Consider the following 25,898-nt stretch of genomic DNA (forward strand, 5'->3'; position numbering starts at 1 on the left):
TATCCTCCAAACTTTATGCTTTTTTTTTTCTCATTCTCTCTTTTCATTTAGTGAATCGACCAACAAAATTTGATAAAGTTGTAAATCGAGAAATTTGCCAAGTGACAACAAAAGGAACAAGAACTTTAACATATCAAGAAGAACCTATGGGACCAGAAAATAATTTTTTGTTAGCTATATGTGAAAAGGTTTGTTTTTGTTTTGTTTTAAATAAATTAAAAAAAAAATCGTTCAAAATATTATTATTCAAAAGAATTCAAGTACTTGTGTTAAATAACATATTTATTTCAAGTAATTTTAGTCATACCTCATATTAATTGTTTTTCAGACTTGTGCCTTTCTAAAATATTAAACTTCTCATTTTCAGTTTTACAATTGATATTTCTTAACTACTTTACTTAAGTTGAACTTTTCAAATATAAACTATACCACTGCTTTTAAAAATTAACTGTTGTCGTTAATCTACTTTCTCTCTTTTGTTATCTTTTCCTTCTTTTTTTCCTTTATTTTCACTTGTGTGTAAGATCTAAAATCAGCTCAGTCTTAGAAATTAAAATTTTACTGTTTTAAAATCATATTTTCTATTCAGGATAATAGAATTAGTGAGATTTGTTATCTTTCTTAAAGATCTATTATGTGTGGAAATGAATCATTTCCTATTTTAAAGAACTACATTTGTTAGTTTTCTCATTTTTACAAGACATTTTCCATTTCTTGAATGTTCTGTAATGGGTTGCAGTTTTATATGTTTACAGTAAAAACCAGGATGGGACAATTCCTGTGGTTAAAATTAATTTTAACTTGGCGGGAGTTGAGGGGCTTTTTAACAACATTAGGAAGATTTTTTTATTTTCTAAGAAAGAAAACAAAAATGAGTTTTGGATTACTGGAAAATTTTGGATCATTCGACTATCTTTTGATGTCGTCTCATTTGCTTGTAAGATATAAAACTTTTGAAATAAAATTAAACTGCTTAAATTTTTATGCATATGGTTTAATATATATTTCCAATTTTAGCATTTTGAAGACTCTGAAAATGAACTAGAATATGGCATATGTTTTGTGGACACAACAATTGGAAAATTTACTGTAAGTAATGTATAGCTATTTTTTGAAACTTTTAAACATTTTGACAGTTAATTATTTTTATATTAAAAAAGTTACATACTCACTTTAGGATCTGCTGTTAGCAATGCCGGACGTTACTATTTGTTACCGTCTCGTAACACATTTTTTCAAGTTATTGAGCCAAATGTCTAAACAGTAATGTTAGAAGCCTATTTCTTCCGACAGGTTTTTACCACCATGGAAAATACTTGACAACCCTGATTTTCCTAAACGCATCTTGAACCATGGCCCCACTTAATTCTTTTTGGCCATAACAATCGATGAAACGCATGGCAATGAAGAGGGCGCTACAGGGAACCCCTGTTTCCATTACGTTGCCATTGATTAGTAGATGCAGGGGTTCCTATCAGCGCCTCTTGCGGTCAAAATGGGCGAAGTCCAATCAGAAATAAACCAACTTTGAAACATTGACATTCATTGGTGGATGTATCACCTGCATCGGTTTAAGCACAGAAAAGGCATAAATTGTCAATGCCCGTTAAGTGTCAGCGCCATCTAGTGGGGGCACGCTTAAACTCATCTTGAGAACAAATGTCTGTTCTGTTTTCTACTTGCATGTTGCCTTTTTCAGGATTTTATTTTCCCCTTTTGGGTTGGTCCAGTTTCATTTGTATTTTTATTTTTGTTCATTTATTCTCTGACTTTGGAGCTTGTATCTGAAATTTATTAAAAATCTGCTAGAACTTTTTTTTTTTTTTATTTGCAATTTGCACTGATCTTTTATTTCGTTTTCTTATAGCTTAGTCAATTTAAAGATGATCGACATCGATCAAGATTGTTGACTTTAGTAGCACTTTATCCACCAGTTGAGGTAGGAAGATCTTAATATTCATACAAATGTGTACTATTCTCTTTTTATTTATGTGTATTATTTTAAATGTTACTTTACAGAAAATGTTTTACTTTTTTCCCCCGCAATTTTCAGATTATTTATGAGAGGTCATCTGTTTCTAAAGCCACTTTGCAACTGCTGATTAATAATTTAAGTAGTGTTCCTAAGGAAGCTTTGAACTCGGGATCAGAGTTTTGGGACTCGACTAAAGTCTTGAAGTATCTTTCTGAAAAAAAGTACTTCAAGGAAGGAGATGCAGAAGAAATTCCTGATGTTTTGAAAAACATGCTTGATGAAGGTATTTGCTGAAAGGTTATTTACTGTGCTGTTTAATTTTTTTTCTTTCCAAATGGAATTGTATCAGGCTCATCATTTCAAAATTTCCACTGGGGAGGGGAGAGGGGTTTACTCAATACTTCTTTATCCGATGCAAATTATATCAAAAACAACAAAATCACGCCCATAGTTATCTTTAAAATCATTTTGTTCAATTTGCTTTCTTTTCTTTTTTCTTTTTGGGCATTGAGCAGTCAAGATTGTTTATTTATCTCACATTACCCGAAATCTGACTTTTATCTCAAATTGCTATCTAATCCAGGGGTTTACAAACTTTTCTGACTTGCAGCAAATGCAGCCTAACCTGGCAGCATTGTGAAGGCTTCGCAGATCCTAATCCAAGGTATCCACACCACATTGAAACCTGAAAAAATAAGAAAAATACAGGAAGTTCAAAATTCCACAAAAAAAACTGGGAAAATCCAAGGAATTTTGACATTAAAAAAAAAAAAAACCTGGAAAATGCTTGGCATTTCAAGATTTAAAAAATGGGAGCTGCAAAAATAATGCCCAAATGTATAAGCAACCAATAAATAAATAAATAAAAGTTAAAATTAAAAAGAAATGAGTAGAATAAAATTAAAAAAAAAATAATTTTGCTTTAAGGTTTTTATTTTATTTTTATATTTTTTTTGTTTGGGTAAATATTAAAATATCTCTCATAAAATCAAAAATTAGTGAATGTTTTGTTTCACATGCCTCTTGAATTTTATGCTTATTTAATTTAGATACATCAATATTTCATCAATATTTACTGTTAGCTAGTTTTTGCATTTTTTTTTTCTTTTAACGTCCAAGCAATAAACGGTTAAGAGAAGGCTTTTTTTTTTTAAAGATAAAAAGTTAAATACAGTGAAACCTGTGTAAGTTGACCACTTGCGGTGCAGTACTTTGGTGGTCAACTTAGACAGGTGGTCAACTTATAAAGGGGGTAATGATTTTTTTTTTTTTTTTTGGAATTCTTGCACCATGACACCTTTTGTAATTCTTGCAATTGACACCTACTCTTTCTGTTTAACTCACTTTCATTGTTTAGCATTACTTTGAAGCAATAATTTAAGATGTTATTCAAATATTTTTAGAGATTATTTTCCCAGAATGACGTATAATGTGTCGTGCAAATTTAAAATTTCAGTAAATTGATCAAAAAAAAAGGCCTTATTGTTTATGAAAAGTTACTCATTTTATATTAATAGTTCCTAAAAATGTATAGCTAATCAAAAATTACAAATTTTTCGCTTAACAACAGAAGAAAAACAAGTTTGGGGAATAAGAGGTTTCTTAGTAGTTTTCCTTTGTGGTTAAACTCAAAAGCAGGTTTAGTTATGCTGCTGTTTCATTTAGTTGGTAAAATGCTGGTCTGGCATCAGAAATATTCTTGGAAAGCTTAAAATAATAATAATGAAAATAATAATAATAATAATAATAATTTGCTGAATAAAATTTTAAAAAATAAACCAAGTGGTCAACTTACAAAGGGTTTTTTTCAATACTCCAATCCAAACTTGGTGTTCATTAGTGGTCAAGATAGACAGGTGGTCAAGATAGAGAGGTGGTCAAGTTACAGAGTTTTTCCTTCATTATATAAGATAGGACTAATTCCGTTCCTGACAAAAGCGGTCAACATAGACAGGTGGTCAACTTACAAATGTGATCAACTTTACAGGTTTTACTGTATTAATATTCAGTCACCATGCTATTGTTTCAGAGTTTTAATGAATTCTTCTTCACTTTCTCCTTTTTAATTTATTAACTTATATTTTCCCCCTATAATGAAACTTTTAGGATATTAATTTTCTTATACAAATATCAGTGCTTGCTCATTTGTCATGCTGCATACTCATACAGAGAAAACACCGGGAATTTTTAGTACAGAATTGATTGGCAACCTTGTAATCATAGCAATACGATGTCGACAGGTTAGATTAGCCCCTACTACATTGCATACCTGCCAACTCTACTGGATTTTCCGGGAGACTCCCGGATTTTTGACATTTCTCCCCGTCTCCCGATTTGTATTGAAAATCTCCCGGTTTTTATTAATCTCTAAAAAAAATCCCTCCATTTAGGGATTTTCTCGAAAATGATAAATAAACACCTTTAAAATAAATTTTTACATCGTTTTAGCGCTTTTACTGCATGGTTTGAAAGTTTCCTACTCAATTTCAAACTTTAGCACATTGGAATCTGGCAACATCAGTTCTTGTTTACGTTTGCGATCTCGCTTCGCGCACTCATCGCTAAGCCTATGTTGCTTAATTACAACATTTCTTCCTGTACACAAAACGACCGCTATTATCGGGCACTTTGCGGCCGAAAAAAAGTAGATTAAATCTTGTTGAAGACCTGAAAAAAACTTGTCTATGATTGAATTTTTACAGATAATTGAAATTCTTTTTTTCCCTAAATAACTTTTCATTGAAAAAGTATTACTTTAACTTTTATTCTTCCATTTATTATTTTCATTAATTTAACTCTGTGCATGTGACTCAAGGAACTTGCATATGATTGTACTTTAAGAGATTATAAAAAAATCCCTATTTTCCCCTCAATAACATGGAAAAAAGCGATATTGCGCTACATTGAAAAAATCTACTGGATTTTTTTCTTTGAATGTTGGCAGGTATGACATTGTCTTTGTTTCTGGATGATACCTATTTGGTGATCCTTTATAAGTTCTGAGTGCTTAAATTGTGCCCCATTGCCCCTTTTTAATTAGGGTCTAATACTGTTTAATTATCAGTGCATAATATATTAATATTTATAAGTAAACTTGATTTATGATCTGAAATAATTAACTTATTATTGTTTCAGATGACAGATTGCAACAAACTCCTTTGAAGCAGTATGAACTTGCATTTAAATCCTTAGGTGCTTGCATTTGGTATGCAACATTTTCTCCTTATCTTTAACATATAAGAAAAACACTGTGTATTATTGTATTATGTTTTTTCTCGCACGGAAATGCTTTATTAACTTTAAACTTACTAAATTACACTAATAATACTGTTCAGTGAAAAAAAAACTTCATCTTTACTAATAATAAAGCAGAAAGTCTCTCTTTCTGGATGTCTGTAAGATGTCTGTGATGCACATAGCGCCTAGACCGTTCGGCCGATTTTCATGAAATTTGGCACAAAATTAGTTTGTAGCATGGGGGTGTGCACCTCAAAGCGATTTTTCGAAGATTCGAAGTAGTTCTTTTTCTATTCCAATTTTAAGAACAAATTTCCAGAGCAAAATTATCGTAAGATGGACGAGTAAATTATGAAATTATCATGACGTGGAATGGGAGAGCGAATGAACATAGCCAATTGGCGAGAAATTCGTCATCCATTATTTGTAAATATACAGGCGAACCGAGTGATCTTTTAATTTTCAACTACGGGCAAAGCCGTGCAAGTACCACTAGTTCAAAATAAAACCAATATTTTTTAGAGTACAGTCTAGTTGAAATGATCTGCTAAGTCAGACTGTTGCCCTGTGGTGCAGGGTTAAAGCATTGCAGATGTAGTAATATTGGAGAATGCCAGCTCTTCTGCGGAGTTGAAGTCAGGCTGACTTTGGGGTAAAGGAGTCGAAGTCGAGAGTTGTAGGTTTAAAATTCCAAGAGTCAGAGTTGGTTATTTTCCCTCTTAAGTCCACAACTGTCAGTGCTTGAAGAGTCCGACTATTTTGGGGGCATAGGAGTCGGTCAAAGTCTCTAAAACTCCCGGGTCATTTTCCCTCTGGCTCCGCATTCCTGCTGCTAACCAGCGGCGTACGAAGACAAATCAGTTCGGGGGGGGGGGGGGGGGGGGGGGGGGGGCTGAGCTCGAAAGTCTTTGAGCTGGGGGGGGGATACTTATGAACTGTAGCTAAGAAAAGTTCATGTATCGCTTTTCTGATATCAATACGAATGTAAGATTTCAAAAATACATCATAAAAAAAAACTTGTTCTTTATTATAATTTTTATAATTAATTTTGAAAATTTCGGGGGGGGGGGGGCTGTAGCCCTATCAGTTCACCCCCTGGGTACGCCACTGCTGCTAACCATCAATCACGACCCCATAGCTGTCGACTCTCCTGATTCATTCGGGAGACGCAGGAATTTTGTTATCTTCTCCTGAACTCCCTAAAGAAGTAAATCTCTCCCAAATTTGGATCAAAACAATGAAATTCCCTTAAAGTAAAGATTTTTCAGTTATTAGAATTGCAGAAAAAATCCCTACAGCCAAACAGTTACGACCTCAATAACCAACATTAATTTTTGATATTTGTTTGTTTCATTTCTCTTCCTTTTAAATTTGTATTTCCCAAAAATGTTGATTTTTCTCTGAATTTCCTAAATTCCTGAATCTTTGAGCTTCTGCCACAAGGAATATTTATTATCACTCATAAGGGAAAACAAAATTTCCCTTATCATATTTTGTAAGCCTAAAAATTGTTTTTTGCTTCTTGGACATGTACAATTTTCATCTGCATTTTAATGTTTCTTTCCATTTTGGTTTGTTTTCTAACTAAAAGGTTAAGCTAACATGCAACTTTTAGCTGCACTGAGTTATGTTTGTATGATTGATTGAAACTGAATTTCTTCATATTGTTTAAAATCCTTTTTCAGGTACCTTAAAGAATGCTTTATTGATGATAGTTTAGTCACCATGAAATTATTTGAAGAGTACCACCCTGCAGATGGATTTACAAAAGAACCTACAAAAACAAGAAATTTCAGCAATCAGCATATGGTTAGTCATATTAATTATTCAACATAGTTCAATGAATTAAATTATTTCAAAGCTATTAGCAGCACTAAATTTGCATGATTATGAAATATGATAATAATTTTTAAAAAAATGCCTTTCAAAAGTTTCCCTATTTTTTAACAACTATCTTCCTAATTTTCTAAGGTTGGTAGGTACACATTGGAATCAAATTTCTTCTAATTATAAGGTATTTGAGAAAACTGTTTCAGTGGCATTTATAAATTATGATCAAAGTTTTGCATAACATGGAGGCTGAATATTCTACAAGCATACAATGTAGCCATTACTTTTTTGAATTTCAGCTTTGAATTGAACTGAGCAATTATGATGCCCTATTAATTTTCTCTCCTTTATGCCTGAGTTTTGCATAGCTCAATTAAAGAAATCATCACTTATTTAAAAACCTTCTATGTCTTAACTTAACCTATTTCTCCCTTAGCTAATCCTCATATATATAATAGCAAATGATCAAGTAACGCTCCTGACGTCATCAACAATGAAACTCGCTCCATGGCATGATAATTTGATAATATTTTTTATTAATGTTTGACATGCAGGGAAATGTTTTATTTTAACGAGGCTGAACTGGATCCAGTATTTAAACTGTGTTACCAGTAAGACTGCCGTTTTAGGAGAATGAAGAAACGAAAAAGTGGTCCACAATGAATGCTATCTACTGGAGTTGAGGGTTCATCCACTGGAGTGAAGGTTAAAAGTTCAACTATCAAAATATCACCAAACAGGCAATGGCTTCGTTTAAATGTAGAAGCGATATTCACCCGTCACACATACCTTGACGGGCAATTTTCTAGTAATAGTATGAATGCAAAAAAGTAGTTTTATTTTTGAAGCGTTTATGAATTAAATGTTTTGCAGAAAGTCATTTTCTTTCCCAATTCTTTAATGTTTTCCAATCTATGTTTTTTTTTTAAATATATATTTGAAAGGTTTGTATCTTTTAAGAAATTTACAAAGTATCTTAAGCATTTTAAGTGGATTCACAATTTTGATGAAACCATTGTGTTTTCAAATTTCACTTTTCACTAAGGGAGGTTTTCCTATTATTTTCTTTTCCTGTATAATCAAATTGCCAATTCTTTTTTGCAGCAACTATTAGTGGTTACAAAATATGTGGCAATTGCATTCAAAATGAATATTTGCCTATTGGCAGAATCTACCCTGATATGAGATTTATACTTAACTAAAATGATTTCATGTTATAAAAATTTACATTTCTCAATTTAACTTTTTTATAAAGAATTCAGTCATTAAATTCCAATTTTAGGCAAAAATTTCTAACTTCCTTCTGCTCAAAGTAAATGACAATGGTAGTCTCAGGCCGGCCATTTGGGCAGCTTAGGAGCAGAGGGACTCATTGCTCCTTCCTGAATTTTAAAAACATTGTGTAATTATGTATTTTGCATGCATTCTGTTGGTTTTTCTCTTCTAATTATTTACTCTTTGCCCTACTCTCTTCCAGTAAACTTTGAAATGATGGGCATGGGCTGTCTTGATTTATACGATCATATATTTAACATTTGTATAACCCGATTTATATTTATCTGAATCTTTATTATTATTTTTTTTAATTCTGAGTGATCCCCATTGTCAGCTTTTTTTCTATGCAAGGGAAAATTGTGTCATTCATTGTAAAAGTGGTTATCACTGTATTTTTACCTTATTACCCCTCAGTATCTGGCATGCCGGAAAAAAACGAAGTTGACCAGCATGCCGGGAAATTCGAATTTTCTGGCATGCCGGATAATTCGAGGGTTATTTTGCTACAAAACAAATTTCCTCATTCAGTTCCAATCAGAGAGCAAACCACTGTGAGGGAAAATAAATAAATCCCGAAAGTAAACTTCTTTCAAGTAAATTGTGTATTGCATATATAATATGTGCTTGTTATTTATGGTAGGTCATTATTAACAGATTTAATTATATGCCAATAAAGTAATCAATTCAGAAGCATTCATCATTACTGCGATCTGTTCATAATTTTTATAAATAAATTACTTTAAGTTCCTTTTAGAGCGGTAAGTTTCATTTTTATTCATTGAAGTGCTATGATAAATTCATTAGCTCTGGTTTGGGGGCAGTAACATACTGCTTAAATGTTTGCTTGGTTTTAATTTAACTTTTATAAAATTATTCGTTACAAAAACAATATTTTTCTTGTTAAAATAACAAATGACATTGTGAGCCAATATTTTTACAAAAAATTATTTTTCCGGCATGCTGGAAAGGACCAGCCAGAAAGGCTAGTGTTATTGAAAATCTGGTGACCCCCAAATTTTACGGCATGCTGGATAATGCGGGGTAATACGGTAAAATGTCTCTTCATTTGCTAAATGGTATCATATTTAGTTCTATCTTCTAGTATAAAATGGAAGCAAAGCTTTTTTTAAAAGATTAATACAGTAGAACCTCTCAGTAAGGGACACTAAGGGGACTGGACTTTTTGTCCCTTAAATAGAGGTGTCCCTTGTTCGGAGGTACATGAATTGATGCACACTGTGCACTTAGTTTAATACCATAACCAAAAACTATTAACATTGTTAAAACTAAAAACGATTAAACACTGAAAATATTTTATGCATGCTAAATAAAATTCAGAATTAATTCAAAGTGAAATAAATATTTTAAAAATTGAAATTTAATAAGAAATTTAGTAGAATTATAAGTATTAATCCACAAAGTTTAGTTAGTAATTTGTAGAAATAATTTCGAAACATAATTTGTTTCATGGACTTGCTTCATGTCACATAATTTACAATTCAATGTAAATAACAGTGTGAATACATTTCAATTTTCTATCAAAAGTTTGTCATGGGCCGTGCACTATCCATCGGAGCTGAACCCAAATGAATAAATTACTCAGAAAGAAAAGCATGCATGTAAATCTCGTCAAGAATTTTAAAACACATATTTGCTACTTAGCATGTTAATGTCAAGGCAAACTTTTACCAGTTATTTTTTAGATAAAAAAAAAAGAACCTTTATTCCAATAAGTTCAATTCATATGCATTTATTTCTTATGCATTTTTACATAAATTACTGCAAATTTTCCCTATGGCTGTCCCTTAGATAGAGTGCCCCTTAATCAGAGGTACATACATGGAGGTCACTATTCAAAGGGACTGGGACCGGAAAAAGTGTCCCTTAAATAGAGGTGTCCCTTATTCAGAGGTGTCCCTTAAAGTAGGTACTACTGTATTAGCTGTATACTTTTATTTTTTTTTCCTTGGGAAAAATTCACCAAGGGGTTTATATGATAAAGAATAGTGAAATCATTTTCAAAGAGGTACTCCACTTTTACAATGAATCACACCATTGTACCCATTTAAGGGTGGGGGAAAATATTCCCATTGTAGCTTGTCATGCATGTCTTAAAAGGCTACTAAAATGGGTACCCACTGTCAGGAGGTACAACTAGGTACCCTATAAAGTTAAATAAATACCTTTAAGCTTGAAAAGTAATGTAAGAAACAACGGTGCAGTTGAAGATTGTTATATCTTACATTACTGGGCACCCTATGTTTGGTGACATCAGGGGGCTGGTCTTCCACATTGGGTGGATGAAGGTGTAACAAATTTACCCTGTAAAAATACAGTGGAGCGACATAAATCTGCCAATGTCCAAAAACCACACTGATTTTGTCCAAAACTTGATTTTGTAGTAAAGCTATTTTTTGCGAACTACCGTAATTTCAGACCGTAATCTGCCTATAACAAGTTTTGGCACGTTGAAAATATTGAAAAAAAGTGTTACATCATTTAGGCACAGCCCTTTACTGCAATTTCTTGATATTTAAAGTTCAGATTCTCAGATGTTTAAATGTGAAAATGATAATAATAATTGACTGTTGGCTCTATATGTAGTGTTTATATTTTAAGGTTCTTGATGGTACAACTCTTAATAATTTGGAAATAGTTCCAAACAATGCCTCAGAAAATGATGGAAGTTTATATACCACAATGGATTTTTGTTCTACAAAGTTTGGTAAGTAAAAAACAAGCGTTTATTTTGTACTTGAAATCTGTGTTTTTGCAAGGGCAAAATTTAAAACTTATATTGTCAACCAGTTTTTTGGTAAATGGCACCCAAAATTTAGAATGTAACGAAAACCAAAATTATTTTTACTGAGTTGAGTTTTATATTAAATCGGTACATTGCAATATGTAAATTAGTTGAAATAGTAATTGCCAAAAACTGTTTGCATGAGACAAATAGATTAAAATAAATTTAGACCAGTTAATTTCTTTCTAAGAGTTATTGGTAGTTCTTAAAGTTGGGAGCAAACACAGCTCTAAAATGTAAAGCTTTAACTCTTTTTTTTTTTTTTTTAATTCACTCAAATATTTTTGAGTGATTTAAAAAATAAGTTCGGTGAAAAGCAAAATTGCTTTTTCACCGAACTAAAAATCTTTAATGAAAAAATATTATTAAACAGTAATGGTCTAAAAATCTCCTCCTCCAATGTATATTTTATGTATTTTTAAGTAATATATTTATTTTAAACTAAAGCTTTTGTAAGAAAAGAGCTAATTGAATTTTAAATTAATGTTTAAAGCATGGCACTTAATTATTTTTCTCTTCTTGGCTGTAGGCAAACGGTTGTTTCGTTATTGGTTATGCTCACCATTATGCAACCCAAAATCCATAGCTGACAGATTAGATGCTATTGAAGATTTGATGAAAATACCCGATGTTGTCGACCATGTAACGACTAGGTTGAAAAAAATTCCTGATTTGGAACGAATGTTAAGCAAGTAAGATATTAATTTATTTAGTGAATGACTTGCTATTGGCTCATTTCACTGCACAATTATGTAGAGTCCGTAACATGACTTTCTGCCATGACTATTTAATTTACTGTTACATTAGCTCATTACATTAGCACACTATTTTGTTTTGAGTTTGTGTTGCCCACATACAAATCAAATGAAAATAATGTGTTAATAAAGCAGTAAATTAAATAGTTATGGCAAAAAAGTGTCATGTTGCAGATTCTACATTTGTCCAAAATACCGTGAAATAATCCAAATTAAAGTGTCTCAGTTAAATTTTGCAATGGGGTTGTTTCCTTCAGTCAAAAGTAATACTTTTTGTCACTGAAATTGATAGAATAAGCAAAAAAAAAAAAAAAAAAAAAAAAAAAAAAAAAAAAAAAAACCATGGAGGGACAAAAAAAACTTTCATTTTCTCAACGCTCAATTTGTAATTAATTTTTTAAAGTGTCCGATTTTTCACACAAAGTGTGGTCTTGATGACGTCACAAATGATGCTCTTTGGCGCATTTTTCTATCGCATTTCCACGTTATGATAATCAAGAAGCGAATTAAAATTGCGCTCTACGCTTGCTATCAACCCTATCGTTGCCAATACATGCAAGTAAAGATGCAAATGAAATATTTTGTTCTGGGCAGTTCTCAAAAGGTGGGAACAAAAAAGTTAACTTTGAGCAATTTCAAAAATTTTCGAATTTGATATCAATTTTGCTTTTATTCTATAGTATGCATACCTAGAACACAATATATGAACATGAAAAGACAGCAGGTATTTGTAAAAATTGTTAATTAGCAAATTAAATTAGCAGTCTGTAGGTAACAGATTTTGGACATTGTTGTCCTGTAGGTAACGGATTTTCGACATCATCATAATGTAAGTTTCACCATTTTTGACAACTGTTAATCTGATTTTTAGCTTTTCCAATGAAAATTTTATTTACTACTTTTTGAATTTTGCAATTTAATGATAAAGAGGATATTAATGAAGTACTTGAATGGCTATACATACTGCTCTTTACATATAATAAAGTTTTGGAATGATTTTGAAGAAGTTGATGAAAGGTAGAAAAAAGCTTCATGGAAATAATTATACAAACTTGTAGTTTGATTTATTGGGACAAATGAGGAATAAAAATAGAGACAAAAAATCTAATTTGAATTCTGAAACTTTGAATTCAAATTATGTTTTTCGCAATCACGAGTTGCAACAAGACCCTACTCATTAGAGTTATTGTTTCTAGAAATGGCTTCCCCCCCCCCCCAAGCATATCCCTCCTCCTGGGTGGTTATGTGTGTATAGTTGTGTGTGTGCAGGCTTAAGTGTGTGCACGTAGGCCTGTGTATGTGTGTAAAGGCGCTCACGCGTTGGCGAGTGTGTATGAGCATGCGTGTGAAGGACATGGACGCCACCACCCAGCAGAAGTGGATTCCGGGGGACAGTGCTCAGGAACAGAGCAGCCGTGCCGCCGCCGCGCCGGTGGGCGGTGGTGCTGCTGGTCCAAGCTGAAAAATAATCCCAACGTCAAAGACTGTCAAATGAGAACAATAAGCAATCGTGATTGCTCAATAAATACGACATATATATTTTAAAAGGAAAAATAAACAAAATATGCTTTAAGAAAGAATGTAAAAAGTGAAATCAGTTTTAATAATGAATATTTTTTCTAATGTCATAAGAATTAAAACGATGTCTAACAAAAATTATTGAAAAAAGAAATTCGTATTTCTATTTGGAGATCGTTAAATTATGTTTCCAAAAGAAAGAAGAGAAAAAAAAAATTCTAAAATAATAAAAGCGGCGGGAAAAAAAATTGCTAGCGCAGGTGATAAAGTTGCCAAAACTGGTGCAGCTGACGATTAACTACATTTGTCAAACTGGAATCCCCCTCTGGTAACCTTTAGCTTATCATATAACATATACTGTGTTGTCGCCAACGGAGGTTTGCTTGGCGATTTTCGCGCAAAATGGCTTACGTTCGATCATAACCAGCCATGTTTCTACTGTAATTTATGTATTGTTCAATGTGTAACGTATTAATTATGCAAAATACCAATGGATTAAAGAAGATAACATCATAATAATCTTTTTTATTGATGTCAGAAGACAGTGGATTATAAAAAAATTATAAATAAACGGACAGAATTATCGGCATCAAGATCGTAACGCCATTTGGACATCTCACATGTATGTTTAAGGAAAATTATTTTTCTTCTAAGATACTGCATAAAAGCTTATGAAAACACTTTTAAACAATTAAAAACTGATTCTGAGGATCGATAAATACCTTTAAAACGAAAACATTATATACTTAAATCTCAAATAATAGCATTGTAAAGATCGTAACTTTTGGACATGCATCAAATTTCAAACTTACTTTTTTCTAAAATCGTTTACAAAGTAAATAATCTGTCTTTACTTTTGTTATTTGTGTAAAATATTAACAAAAAATTATTCACTGTAAGATTCATGCCTTTATTTTTTTTTTTCTTTTGAAACGTATGGAAAGAATTAAAAAAAAATTTTTTTTAATGGTACATTTGCTCAGTTAACGTTTTGGTATGTCCAAAATTGTGCCATTTAGCAAAGAAAATATTTTTTAAGGGCATTTGAAGAGCTTTTTTTCCATAATTTATGTCAATTCTTGTCTCTATACAGCATTATAATTTACCTCAAAAATTTTAGAGTTAATTAAAATGAAAGTTATTTGGTGTTGAAGCTTCAAAGTTGAAGTCTGTGTTTGCTCCCACCTTTTGAGAACTGCCCTTCTGTGAAGGGCGATACTGAATGGCATTTCATCATTTGTGATGTCATCGGCAGAAGACATAAAAAGGAAAGCGCACCAATTTAAGTAATTTTTTTTTTAAATATTAAACCTAATCTGATTATTTAAAAAATGGTCAGATCCTATGTTTTTAAGCATGCTCTTTCAGAAGAAAATACTTTTAATATTTTGGAAACGACCCCATTTTCTTGGGTTATAAAATTTAGTAAGCAAACATTGGTTTATGTATTTTGTGTATACAAAAATGTTTCACCAATCCTTTTTTTTTTTTTTTTTCGTTCTCAGGATTCATTCGCAAGGTATATCTAGATCAAAAAGCCATCCTGAGTCAAGGGCCATTTTTTATGAAGCTGATATTTACAACAGAAGAAAACTCCAAGATTTTCTTTTAACTCTAGATGGATTCAAAGAAAGCATTGATGTCATAGCAGAGTTTGAAGGCCATGCAGATCATTTCAAGTCCCGTCTTCTTAAAAAATGTGTCAAGACTGCAGATAATGACGGTAGCTTTCCGAATCTCTCTGATGCCCTAGACTATTTCAATCACGCCTTCGACCACAAGGAGGCAAAAAAAGAAGGAAACATAATTCCTTGTAAAGGTGTCGATGAAGATTACGATTCTGCCTGTGCTGAGCTGAGAAAAGTAGAAGGCGACCTCGATGACTATTTGAATGAATTGAAAAGAAAGTTTAATTGCAAAGTTTCCTACGTCGGCAGTGGCCGCACGCGATTCCAAGTCGAAATCCCGGACAATAAAAAAGTTCCCGAAGACTTTGAATTTCAAGGCGCAAGAAAAGGCTTCAGAAGGTTTTATACGGATGAAGCGAGAGGTTATTTAGCCCGCTACATAGCAGCCGAAGAGAGCCGCGAGCTAGCGTTGCGTGATGTGTCACGCAGAATTTATGCCCATTTTGACAAAGATTATGAACTATGGAAATCTGCTATTCATTGTTTGGCCACGATTGATGTGTTGCTAAGTTTGCACCAGTATAACAGGTCCAGTGATGTCTCGATGTGCAGGCCGGAGTTTGTGCTGCCGGATGAAGACACGGAGCCCTTTTTAGAAATCGTTGAGGGAAAGCATCCATCATTTTTGAAATATTTCACTGATGATAGCTATATACCTAACAGTGTCTACATTGGATCTAAAATGAAGGAAGCAAAGGAAAATATTAACAGTGGTGGAAGAGTAGTTCTCGTGACTGGACCGAATATGGGTGGCAAGTCTACGTTAATGAGGCAAGCTGGAGCGTTAGTCATTATGGCTCAAGTAGTGAGTTTCTTTTTTTTGTTGTTGTTGTTGTTATATTGTTTGCTTTCTCATTAAGATTGATATTTCACGTGCGCTGCCTTTAATTTATTGCCAAATCCTTGTCAGAGTAATCAACTTCACAACGTTGAATAAAACTTAGGATTTTTTTTTTTTTTCGACATCAAACATCAGTTTTCTCATCTTTCTACAAAATGCAGGAGGGTTCCCATTTTTAAACTGCCAAAACGCAAAAACACTTCATCTTTTAAAAAAATTTTGGCATTCTAGATTGATCTTTTCTCTTAAGAAAGAGATGATCTAATTCCATAAATGAGGCAGTGAGAAGCAAAGGGATCTTAAGTGAACATTTTCAAGTTTTGAATAAAACGAATTTAAAGATAACGTCCTAGGTAGGCAGGTTAACATTGATTTTTTTTTTTTCTAAATCATGTTGTACAGCAGCACCTACCAGGGCTACTAGTACTATCTCTTGCCCCAAGACAGAGGAGAGGTTCATCAACCATTTGTACTAGTTATCTCCAAATTTTTAATTTTGCCACTTACATCCCTTTGCTTCTCACTGCCTCAAATGTGATTTTAAATTTTGTAACTAGGTAAGCATTTTAAATTTTCAGATCAACTGCATTAATTTTTTCTTGATTTTTTTCTGTTCTTTTTTCAATTTATTGAATACTAACATTGCTCCTGTGTAAGAGCAGACATGTAACATACAGAAAACATATTTTAACTTTAAATTTTGACAAAATTATAAATATAGCACATCTGATCTCTAGAGATTTTCTTTTAAACCCGCTGATGCCAAGGGAAGGGGTTTATTAGTCATATCTGCAATTTCTTTATCAAAATTGAATTATTGTCTCCAGGTGGTCGTTAGTAACATTTTACCTAAATAAAATGTTTTATAGTCATTTGCCCATGAGAAATATTTTTAAAAAATTCTGAAAAACTGGCATCTGTGTGATGTGAGTGATCAAGTATGTGCAGGTGCAAAACTTTAAAATGCTGTATTTCAATTTGAGCTCTTCTGCAGATACAACTTTTGTGCTTAGCACGGCAGTGCATTTGCGTGACTGTGGCATCATCTACATACATAAATGGTTACTTCTGTATGTAAGGATGTCCGGGATGAACTTCAAAACTACTGGAGCGATTTTAACCATTTTTTCACCACAGATAGCTACATTATCAGGAAGCAACATAGGCTATAATTCATTTCTAAAAAACTTTGTTTAAAAAAGTTATGATGGAAAACAGTAAATTTCATGTAATTTCCCCCATTGAATGATTCAGGGGTCTATCCAGGATTTTTCACAGGGTCCGTTTTTTGTGAAAAATCAAATACTTTTGTGAAAAATCAAATAATTTTGCAAAAAAAAAAAAATATTTTTTTTGCAAAAACGAAAGTTTAGACTCTTGAGATGGTGGAAACTGCATCATTGACACTTAAAGTTGAGTGTTTTCCCTCTTTTCTGTTGAGAATATCATTCTTTAGTGCTTTTCTAGTATTGGGGGGGGGGGGAGAGGCATCGCTCACTGGGAGATGGGCACCCCTCAAGTATCAATATTTATCTACCATTCTATATCATGTTAAATTATACTAGAAATGTTATTTGTATAGTATTTAAAACAACTGTAAGAAAAAAAAATTCAGTCGGGGGGGTTCAGCATTTAAATTTTTAACCCAAGACACTGTTTAAGAGCACAGAATTTCGTTTAAAACTTACAAATTCCGTGATTTTTACAAAAAAAAAAATATTTTATTTGTTTACTTCTTAACTAAGCGTACTAAACATCGAAAATGCGAAAAATCAGATTCCCATAGCAGATGCAAAGAAATTGCAATCCTCAAAGTGAAGGCATCAAAAGTATAAAAACGGCTTGTAGAATAAATATTTTGGATAAAATTATTTTAGAATTGCATTTTAGAGCCCTATGATAAACATATCATTAATATCTGGACACAGTTGAAGCAAAAATAATAATAATAATAAATAAATAAAATAAAAAATAAATGATCGATTCAGCATTTTAATTATTGACTCATAAAAGAAAATGGAATTCCGCTTTAAAAACCTGAAATAAGCTTTCTTACAAAAATAAAGAATCCTTTTCCTTTATTTGCATCCTAATAAAGCGAAGTTAGCTTGAAAAAAGAAGGAAATATGATTCTCATATCGGATGTAAAAAGATTTCGTTTTTGAAAATGTAGGCATCTATAGAAAAAAACGGTAAATAAAAGAGTTTATTTTAAGTTAATTATCCTTTTTAGCATCGAAAAATCAAACCCATATAACTTTCTTTCAAAGAAACCAACAACAGGCATTATATTTATTTGGCCGTAGTAATTATTTATGGCTTGCCCCCAAGGAGCATCACAAGAGTGCCGATTTCTTTTTTCTTTTGCGAAATTAGCTGATTTTGTATAAGTTGATTCCTCTAATTTAACTTTAAAAAAGTTTCCAACCATTATCGTTTTTATACAGGAAATATGCTGTATTATTTTAATCTGAGATTTGCTCTTTCAATAAACAATTTGTGAAAGATCCGTTTTTGTTTATCAGAATTTTGTGAATGGTCCGTTTTGGTTGATCGGGATTTTGTGAAAGGTCCGTTTTGGTTGATTGGATTTTTGTGAAAGGTCCGTTTTGGTTGATTGGATTTTTGTGAAAGGTCCGTTTTGGTTGATCGGATTTTTGTGAAGGGTCCGTTAACGGACCCAAATTTGCTCTGGCCAGACCCCTGTGATTAAATATAAAACCCATTGTTACAAAAATTCGTTGCCTTACAACAGCAATATTAATAGTAGGTCATAATGAAAATTTTGAATCAAGGCTTCTCTGGAGCAAACATGAATCTAAAGTCATTTAAATATTTGGAAACTCTACTTTTTGCGCACTTAAGGAAACATAGTAGCGAGCATCTTTTTTTTTTTTTCGTGTGTGTGTACTATTTAATAAAATAAAGCACACAGTTTTTTCAGTGATCTTCGTTTTTGTTAGTTCATATTTTGGAAATTCTTCGAATTTTTATATGCTTAAATGTGCTTCGTTTCTAACTGAATACTATTTCATTCTTTATACTTATTGCTATTTTACTTTTACGGGTAAGGAAGAAGCTCGATTTTTAATCACGTCAAAGCGGTGTGTTTTGAGTTCTTTCAGTTAAAACAGAAAACGATTGAAAGTAGCGATTGTTTCTCACAATTATTACTGACCCTGGCAATGCTGGGTATTTTTGCTAGAAGTTCCTAAATTGATGAACCAATTTTATTTTTTTTCGATCAAGAGTGTTCTTAGCTGTGACTCATTTGAGGTTGAGGTTTTTTTAAAATTTATAACGGTTTTTTGATGATTAACTATGTCTTAAGCAAGGTAAGTATGTCGAACAGAAAAGTAATATTAAAATAGGGGTGGGAGAAGTGGACTCGACTGTATTGCGTTCATGAGAAAGATAGATTAGATGTGAACAAAGAAATGTGCCATTTGGCGACCTAGAAAGAACAAATTGGTGCCAAATAGATGACAAATACGGATACTTTCTACAATTTCCTTTTTTTAGCCTAACGCAACCCCATTAGAAAAAAAAACTTTTTTTTTAAATTCCACTTTATCCACATTTTTGTTGCCCTTTATCGAAATTTTATTTACTCTTTACTTTTGTACCCTACAACAAGGTTTTAATTTTATTTTATATGTTCTGTATGATTGCCGTGCTGAAATTTTCAATTTCATATATAGTTATAGATTTTAGTTAATTCTCTAAAAAGTAATTGAAATTTTATGCTCCAATTTAGGGTTCTTTCATTCCTGCTGTCTCAATGAAGTTGACACCTGTTGATCGTATATTTACTAGAGTTGGAGCAAATGATCAAATTAGTAAAGGTAGCAAAGATTTTAGTTCTGAAAAATTCAAATTGCCTCCTATTTTCTGATTTAATGTACAAATGTATTTGCATAAAATGAATATTTTTGTCCTTTTTTTAAAAATTGTGTTATACCTATTGGTTATTGTCACCAGCTGTGCATATTAAGTATTTTTTATTTTTCTGCAGAAATAGCATTTATAATCAAAGATGCTCAATGTTTTCATAAATGTAAATTGTCAGCATTGAGCTTTTGTAAATGTAAATTGTAATGATATTATTTCAAAACATGGTTTTAAAAACTCTTGTCTTTCTTCTGGAATCTTGAGTCTTAAAACCAAAAATGTTTCTAGTTAAAAGGAAAATGCTATGTAAATATCTGTAGGAATTACAGTAATTCAAGCTCATTTTTTTTTTCTCTTGAAGGGAAGCAAATTGGACCTGATAAGTCCAATAAATAAAAAGAATAATTATTCGCAACTCCAGCGCTCGAGTACGTTACCTTGCGGTGATTTACAAAACTGCCGAAAACACTAAAACATTGCCACATTGCGTTCCACGTGTCTCTGTTGACGTAAACACAGGCAGTTTGTTCTGAGTATTTTTTAACGCAATCGATGTGCCTTAGATTGCTTTCAGATACAGAAATTGTTTCGTCCCTTAGTACTATTCTCGAGCTTCTCAAAATAATGTTAGTTTTCCTTATTTCCTTCTAAAAAGTGAGTTGATTGAGAAATGGTGAAAGCGTGTTAAGAGAAAACTGTAGATTAACAAACTTGGATAACGTTATACCAGGTAAAAAATTTTGTTTTGTGTGAATTTGTAAGAATATGGGTTTTTTTTAAATCTTAAATTAATTTAACAAACCATATTTTACAGCAGCATTTAGTTGGAACAGACAGTATGCAAAATATTTTCTTGAATATATTATCGTAGAATGAAATAAAAAAATGTTTAACCGCGAGAAAGAATTAATTTTATTGCTTTTATTCTCAGCTGAAAGGTTTCGCCAAATTTGTTTAGGGTCACAAGTTTTAGTATTGTGCAAGCTAAGTACCCTTAGCAAGATTCCGCCCAAGTTAATGAAACAATTTTTATTTTTTATCATGAGTGGAATAAAATGGTAGAAAGATTAGCAGAATTCAATAAGTAAAAAGAAATAATGGTAGATCAATAGAAAAGAAAACTACCACCATATATCCGAGAGAATTTTGTTGATGATTTGCACAGCATGACATAATTAAATCATAACTCAGAAATTAGAAACATCGAAACAGAAAATTTTTAAATTAACCGATTCGGGAATTTGAGAGAAATAACTCAGCTACAAATGCAAAACAATTAGCTCTAGCCAAGCAAGGCAAAGAAGTATCATCTTCTTTTGATAATAATTCATAATGTCATATAATCAAATTATCTAGCATTAATTGTTATTGTTGTCAGGCCGCAATTATTATTTAGTTTTATCAAGATTTGATAAATATTGAATTCAACATCATGGAAATGGCTGCTCAGAACTACGAACTACATAATTTGCATTAATTTATGACATTTAGCAATGCTTCTTGAATTCTCATTTCTTTCTACGTGAGCCAGAATATCAACAAGACTTTGAAAATTAATTTAAAAAGAATAAAGCGAAAAAATCATGCATACGAACAAAATTTACTAGTCTTATTAGCATTTTCTTCGTTACCACGTGCGTTTGTTTTACCTTTTTCGTCCGCCATTAGAAAGTGGCTACAGTGCCCCCTATAGTTCATTGGGTTGCGAATTAAATAAGAATTAATGCTTTAATTGATTCATTCATTTTTGTATTATTCTATTATATTTTTTTCCTTCATTTTTTTTTCTTAAATTTGGACATAGTTTTTTTTTGGGGGGGGTTGGGGGGGAGAAGCAAATAACCCTTTCTGTAGTAAGTTCCTATGCTCATATATACATGGACATATTCTGTCTTTTTTTTGTAAAATAAGAATGTACTACAAAAAAATTTTCCCACATATGTACGTATTTAAAATTATGTAAATTAGCTTAAGATAACCTTGTTTAAACTATAATACCTGCAAAAAAAAAAAAAAAAAGAAATAGACATGCATGGATTGTAAGAAAATGACAATTTTTTTCTTTTGCTACTCTTGTGACTGAGTAGAGAAAAACTTTTCTCTTTAAGGCTAGGCATAGGGTATTTATTATGTTGAAACTCAAAATGTAAAAGTAAACGTTTTTTTTCCCTCACTCTTTATGTAAATGTAAAACATCGTTTTCTTTCATTCTAGGAGAAAGTACATTTTTTGTAGAAGCGAGTGAAACAGCAAGTATTATTCATCATGCTACACGTGATTCCTTTGTTCTTGTTGATGAATTGGGTAATTAGCTACTTTAAAAGTTTTTGATACAGGACTCACTGCGACTTAAAAATAATTATTGTTAAATTTTTTATGTTGATTTTTTAAACTGTTAAAAGTACTAATATTTTTTTAGCTCTGGAAAAATTCTTAATATGATGTCAAGACTATCTGAAGTTGTTTACCAAAAGTCTGATATCATTTACTAAACTTTCAGAATATTTACTAACAATAAAGCTGAAAGTCTCTTTGTCTGGATATCTGTCCGGATCTCTGTCTGTTAGGATCTCTATGATGCGCATAGCACCTAGACCGTTCGGCCTATTTTCATGAAATTTGGCACAGAATTAGTTTGTAGCATGGGGGTGTGCACCTTGAAGCGATTTTTTGAAAATTCGATTTTGTTCTTTTTCTATTCCAATTTTAAGAACATTTTCCAGAGCAAAATTATCATGAGATGGACGAGTAAATTACCAAGTTACCATAACGTGGAACCGTAACATGGACAAGCCAATTGGCGAGAAAGTCATCATACATTATTTGTAAATATACGAGGCGAACCAAAAGACCTTTTAGTTTTCTAATACGGGCAAAGCAGTGAAGGTGCCACTAGTACTAAAATAAACTTTGTTGTTCACACAACAGTTGATTTCTCATTATTGCGAACAGCAGTGGCGTAGCTAGACCCGACTTTTGGGGGGGGTTACTTCTTATATATATATATATATATATATATATATATATATATATATATATATATATATATATATATATATACATATATGTATATATATATATACATATATGTATATATATATATACATATATATATATTATATATATATATATATATATATATATATATATATATATATGTATAATCGCTTGGGATTTTTTCCTTTTCTTCTTTTTTTTCTTTCTCTTCTCTCTTCTTTTTCTCTTTTTTTTTTTTTTTTGAGACTAACTTTTCGGGGGGGGTTTTGTCCCCAAAACCCCCCCCCTTAGCTACGCCCCTGGCGAACAGTCCAACTTCCTTATTTTCTGAATAGATCAATTTTATTTTGTACTTAAAATCTGAAACATGTTTCTTCCAAAATAATAGATAACTGAGTAAAAATGTGACAACGTGTATACATGTACAATTAAAGGCATTTAAAAAGAGTTTAAAAATTCTACAAACAGCTGTTTTGGGGTTATAAAATCAAACCTCTTCAGTGCATGAAAAGAATGATAGAACACCTAGTCCGACAAAGGACAAGTAAACCACTTGGTTCACTTGCCGGAGCTTTAAACTAATTTGCTTAATTGGTCACCATCCCTGCTACATCTGTACATAAAAGATTCTTACTAAAAAAATGTTTATTATGAATATTTATTTACTATTGTATAATTTAAAAAATGTGAATTAACTTTTTTTTTATGTAGGCCGAGGAACTTCTACTCATGATGGAACAGCCATTGCATATTCTGTCTTAGATAATTTAGCTAACTCCATATGCTGCAGAACATTGTTTTCAACTCACTACCACAGTTTGGTGGAAGACTTCCATTCTCATCCGACTGTCGGACTCGGACATATGGTAATAACTTCTGACGCTCTTTCACAAGTTTTTTTTTTTTTCATATTTAGAATACTTTCCCATGAAAGTAAACACTGAAATTCTGCTACAACGAACTCCAAGGAACCAATAAAAAATTTTGTTGTAATGGAATATTTGTTGTAATGGAGTTGTCTTAAAACTTTCTTTATTTTTATAACTTAATTTTGCAAAACTGCACTCTAATATAGTTAAATCTGCAACATTTACCGTTACTAACAATCTAAAATTTAGCATGTTGCCGACAATATATGGGCTTTAAATATCTGTATGGTAATAAAGGTGAGATTATGGCTTTCATTTATATTGAAAATGGTAACATTTGCCAATTTTATGCAAAAATAGCTAAAAAAATCTTACCTTTTACATTGGATTTAAAAACTTCTGTAACATCCGTTTTATAATCTGTTTATAGACCAATATAATATCAGTCTAAATAGGACCATGAACCAGCTAATGCATATTTTTAATGTTTTAAATTGTCAGTATGGGATTTCTTTAAATCGTTTTGCTCAAAGCCTTCAAACTTCTGTCTTTCCTTCTTTCAAGTGTTTAAAAAATATACATTAGTTGCTTTTAACAAAAATGTATAATCTTAGAAATCCTTCAGAAAGAGTTACTTAAGTCTTTTGCCAATAATTATGAAGGTATACTTGTCTGCAAACAATGTGAGCAGCCCACTTAAATTCTAATAAGAAATATATCTCAACATAAATTTTAAAACGTTAACAAACCTGCTATTTATTTTCATTTTGCATAACAGAGTTAAATATCATTAATTTTATATTTTAAACATTAAACTGATTTTGTGTCTAATTTAATAAAAATGCGCAAAACTGAAAATATACCAAATGATATAAGAGAATGCAAATTACATAAAATGGATCAATCAACCAATGACTTCAGGGTTTTTCTAGTTCTATTTAATGGTGGTCCAAATCATTTTTTGTCATTTAAATAAAACATAATGTTTTGTTGCACAAAAATTGCCGATTACTGCATATATGTGTTTCAGGGTTACAAGGAACCCCTTTTTCAATGCAAAATAAGTGAGCTTATGGACGAAAACATCCAAGAAAAAAAGTGTTCCTTTTACAAAACGGGTTCCTTTTGTCAGATGTCTTTTCATCCATAAGCTCACTTATTCTGTATTGAAAAAGAGGTTCCTTGTAGAGGTGCGACATCGATGGCAAAACATCGATGTTCGAAATTAAAACATCGATGGTATTGATACATCGACCAAAAAACATCGATGTTTTTAAACATCGATGTTTTTAAACATCGATATTTCGAAACATCGATCTTTTTATCAATATATAACATACATTTTTGAGTGTACAACACTACAGACTTAAATATATGATAGTCTCTAACAAATGTTTCTAAGTGGATCAGTAAATTCTTTTTTGGCATTGCATTAATTCATTTAATTATTGCTATTTTTTTCAGAAATTTCTTAGTAAAGCCAATATTAAATTGTATACATATATTCTATAACCAATTACGTACAACACCACATTTCGCAAGTCAACAGAAAAAAACATATCAGACCAGAGAAAGCTTTCCTGTCGCCGTTTGTGCTTATAAAACATTGAAAAAAATGCCATGTTTATTTTGAATGCATTCATTTTATACTCCATTGAAGCTTAAATAGTTTTGGGAAATTTCAGATAATCTAAACACCGGCAGCAGCGAATTTACTTTCTTTGAATTTTCTATGCTATTTTCCAAGCAATGACTAATCTGAGCCGACCTTGGAGAAACAATTTGAGCAGCATGTGTGGTGGTTTTGAGAAGCATTTTGAAATTTGGCGGAGCAGCTCTGTATTTTGCATAAAATTCAACTAAAAAAACGAAAACCACTCGTATTAAATTGTTTTTGAGCTTTGATAATCATTTTAAGAACTAGCATAAAAATAAAAAAAAACAGCTTTAAACACTATGTCATGCTCGAAAACGCTCGGCTGGGAAAAGCGGAGCAAAATAACTTTTTTGAAGAGCTCATGAGTTTCGCAATTTTCGCAGAGCAGTTGGCATCCCTGTTTGAGCTTATTTTGTATGGTAGCTGACAGGAGCTCAGCTCCTACATTTTTCAAATTTAGGTGATGTAGATGTTTCCGAGAGTTCAATGACTTGGGTCAATTTACAAATACCATCGTTTTTTTTTCTTGAAGATCGATGTTTTGAATCATTGATGTTTTTCA

At 31.8% G+C, this 25,898-nt stretch overlaps 1 protein-coding gene across 1 annotated transcript in view; it reads left to right on the plus strand.

Moving 5' to 3' along the window:
- LOC129224081 (DNA mismatch repair protein Msh6-like) overlaps nucleotides 1-25,898 on the plus strand; it is a 41,635-nt gene that overhangs the window by 10,069 nt on the left and 5,668 nt on the right. Inside the window, exons 6-17 of the mRNA XM_054858482.1 lie at nucleotides 52-188; nucleotides 1,018-1,089; nucleotides 1,868-1,939; nucleotides 2,054-2,258; nucleotides 5,111-5,180; nucleotides 6,898-7,021; nucleotides 10,937-11,042; nucleotides 11,650-11,812; nucleotides 14,899-15,886; nucleotides 19,680-19,767; nucleotides 22,028-22,117; nucleotides 23,522-23,676. Coding sequence (XP_054714457.1) covers nucleotides 52-188; nucleotides 1,018-1,089; nucleotides 1,868-1,939; nucleotides 2,054-2,258; nucleotides 5,111-5,180; nucleotides 6,898-7,021; nucleotides 10,937-11,042; nucleotides 11,650-11,812; nucleotides 14,899-15,886; nucleotides 19,680-19,767; nucleotides 22,028-22,117; nucleotides 23,522-23,676 — 2,270 coding nt within the window. The remainder of the gene's footprint in view (nucleotides 1-51; nucleotides 189-1,017; nucleotides 1,090-1,867; nucleotides 1,940-2,053; nucleotides 2,259-5,110; nucleotides 5,181-6,897; nucleotides 7,022-10,936; nucleotides 11,043-11,649; nucleotides 11,813-14,898; nucleotides 15,887-19,679; nucleotides 19,768-22,027; nucleotides 22,118-23,521; nucleotides 23,677-25,898) is intronic.

Source organism: Uloborus diversus, chromosome 6 (genome assembly GCF_026930045.1).
Source record: "Uloborus diversus isolate 005 chromosome 6, Udiv.v.3.1, whole genome shotgun sequence".
Taxonomy (NCBI): domain Eukaryota; kingdom Metazoa; phylum Arthropoda; class Arachnida; order Araneae; family Uloboridae; genus Uloborus; species Uloborus diversus.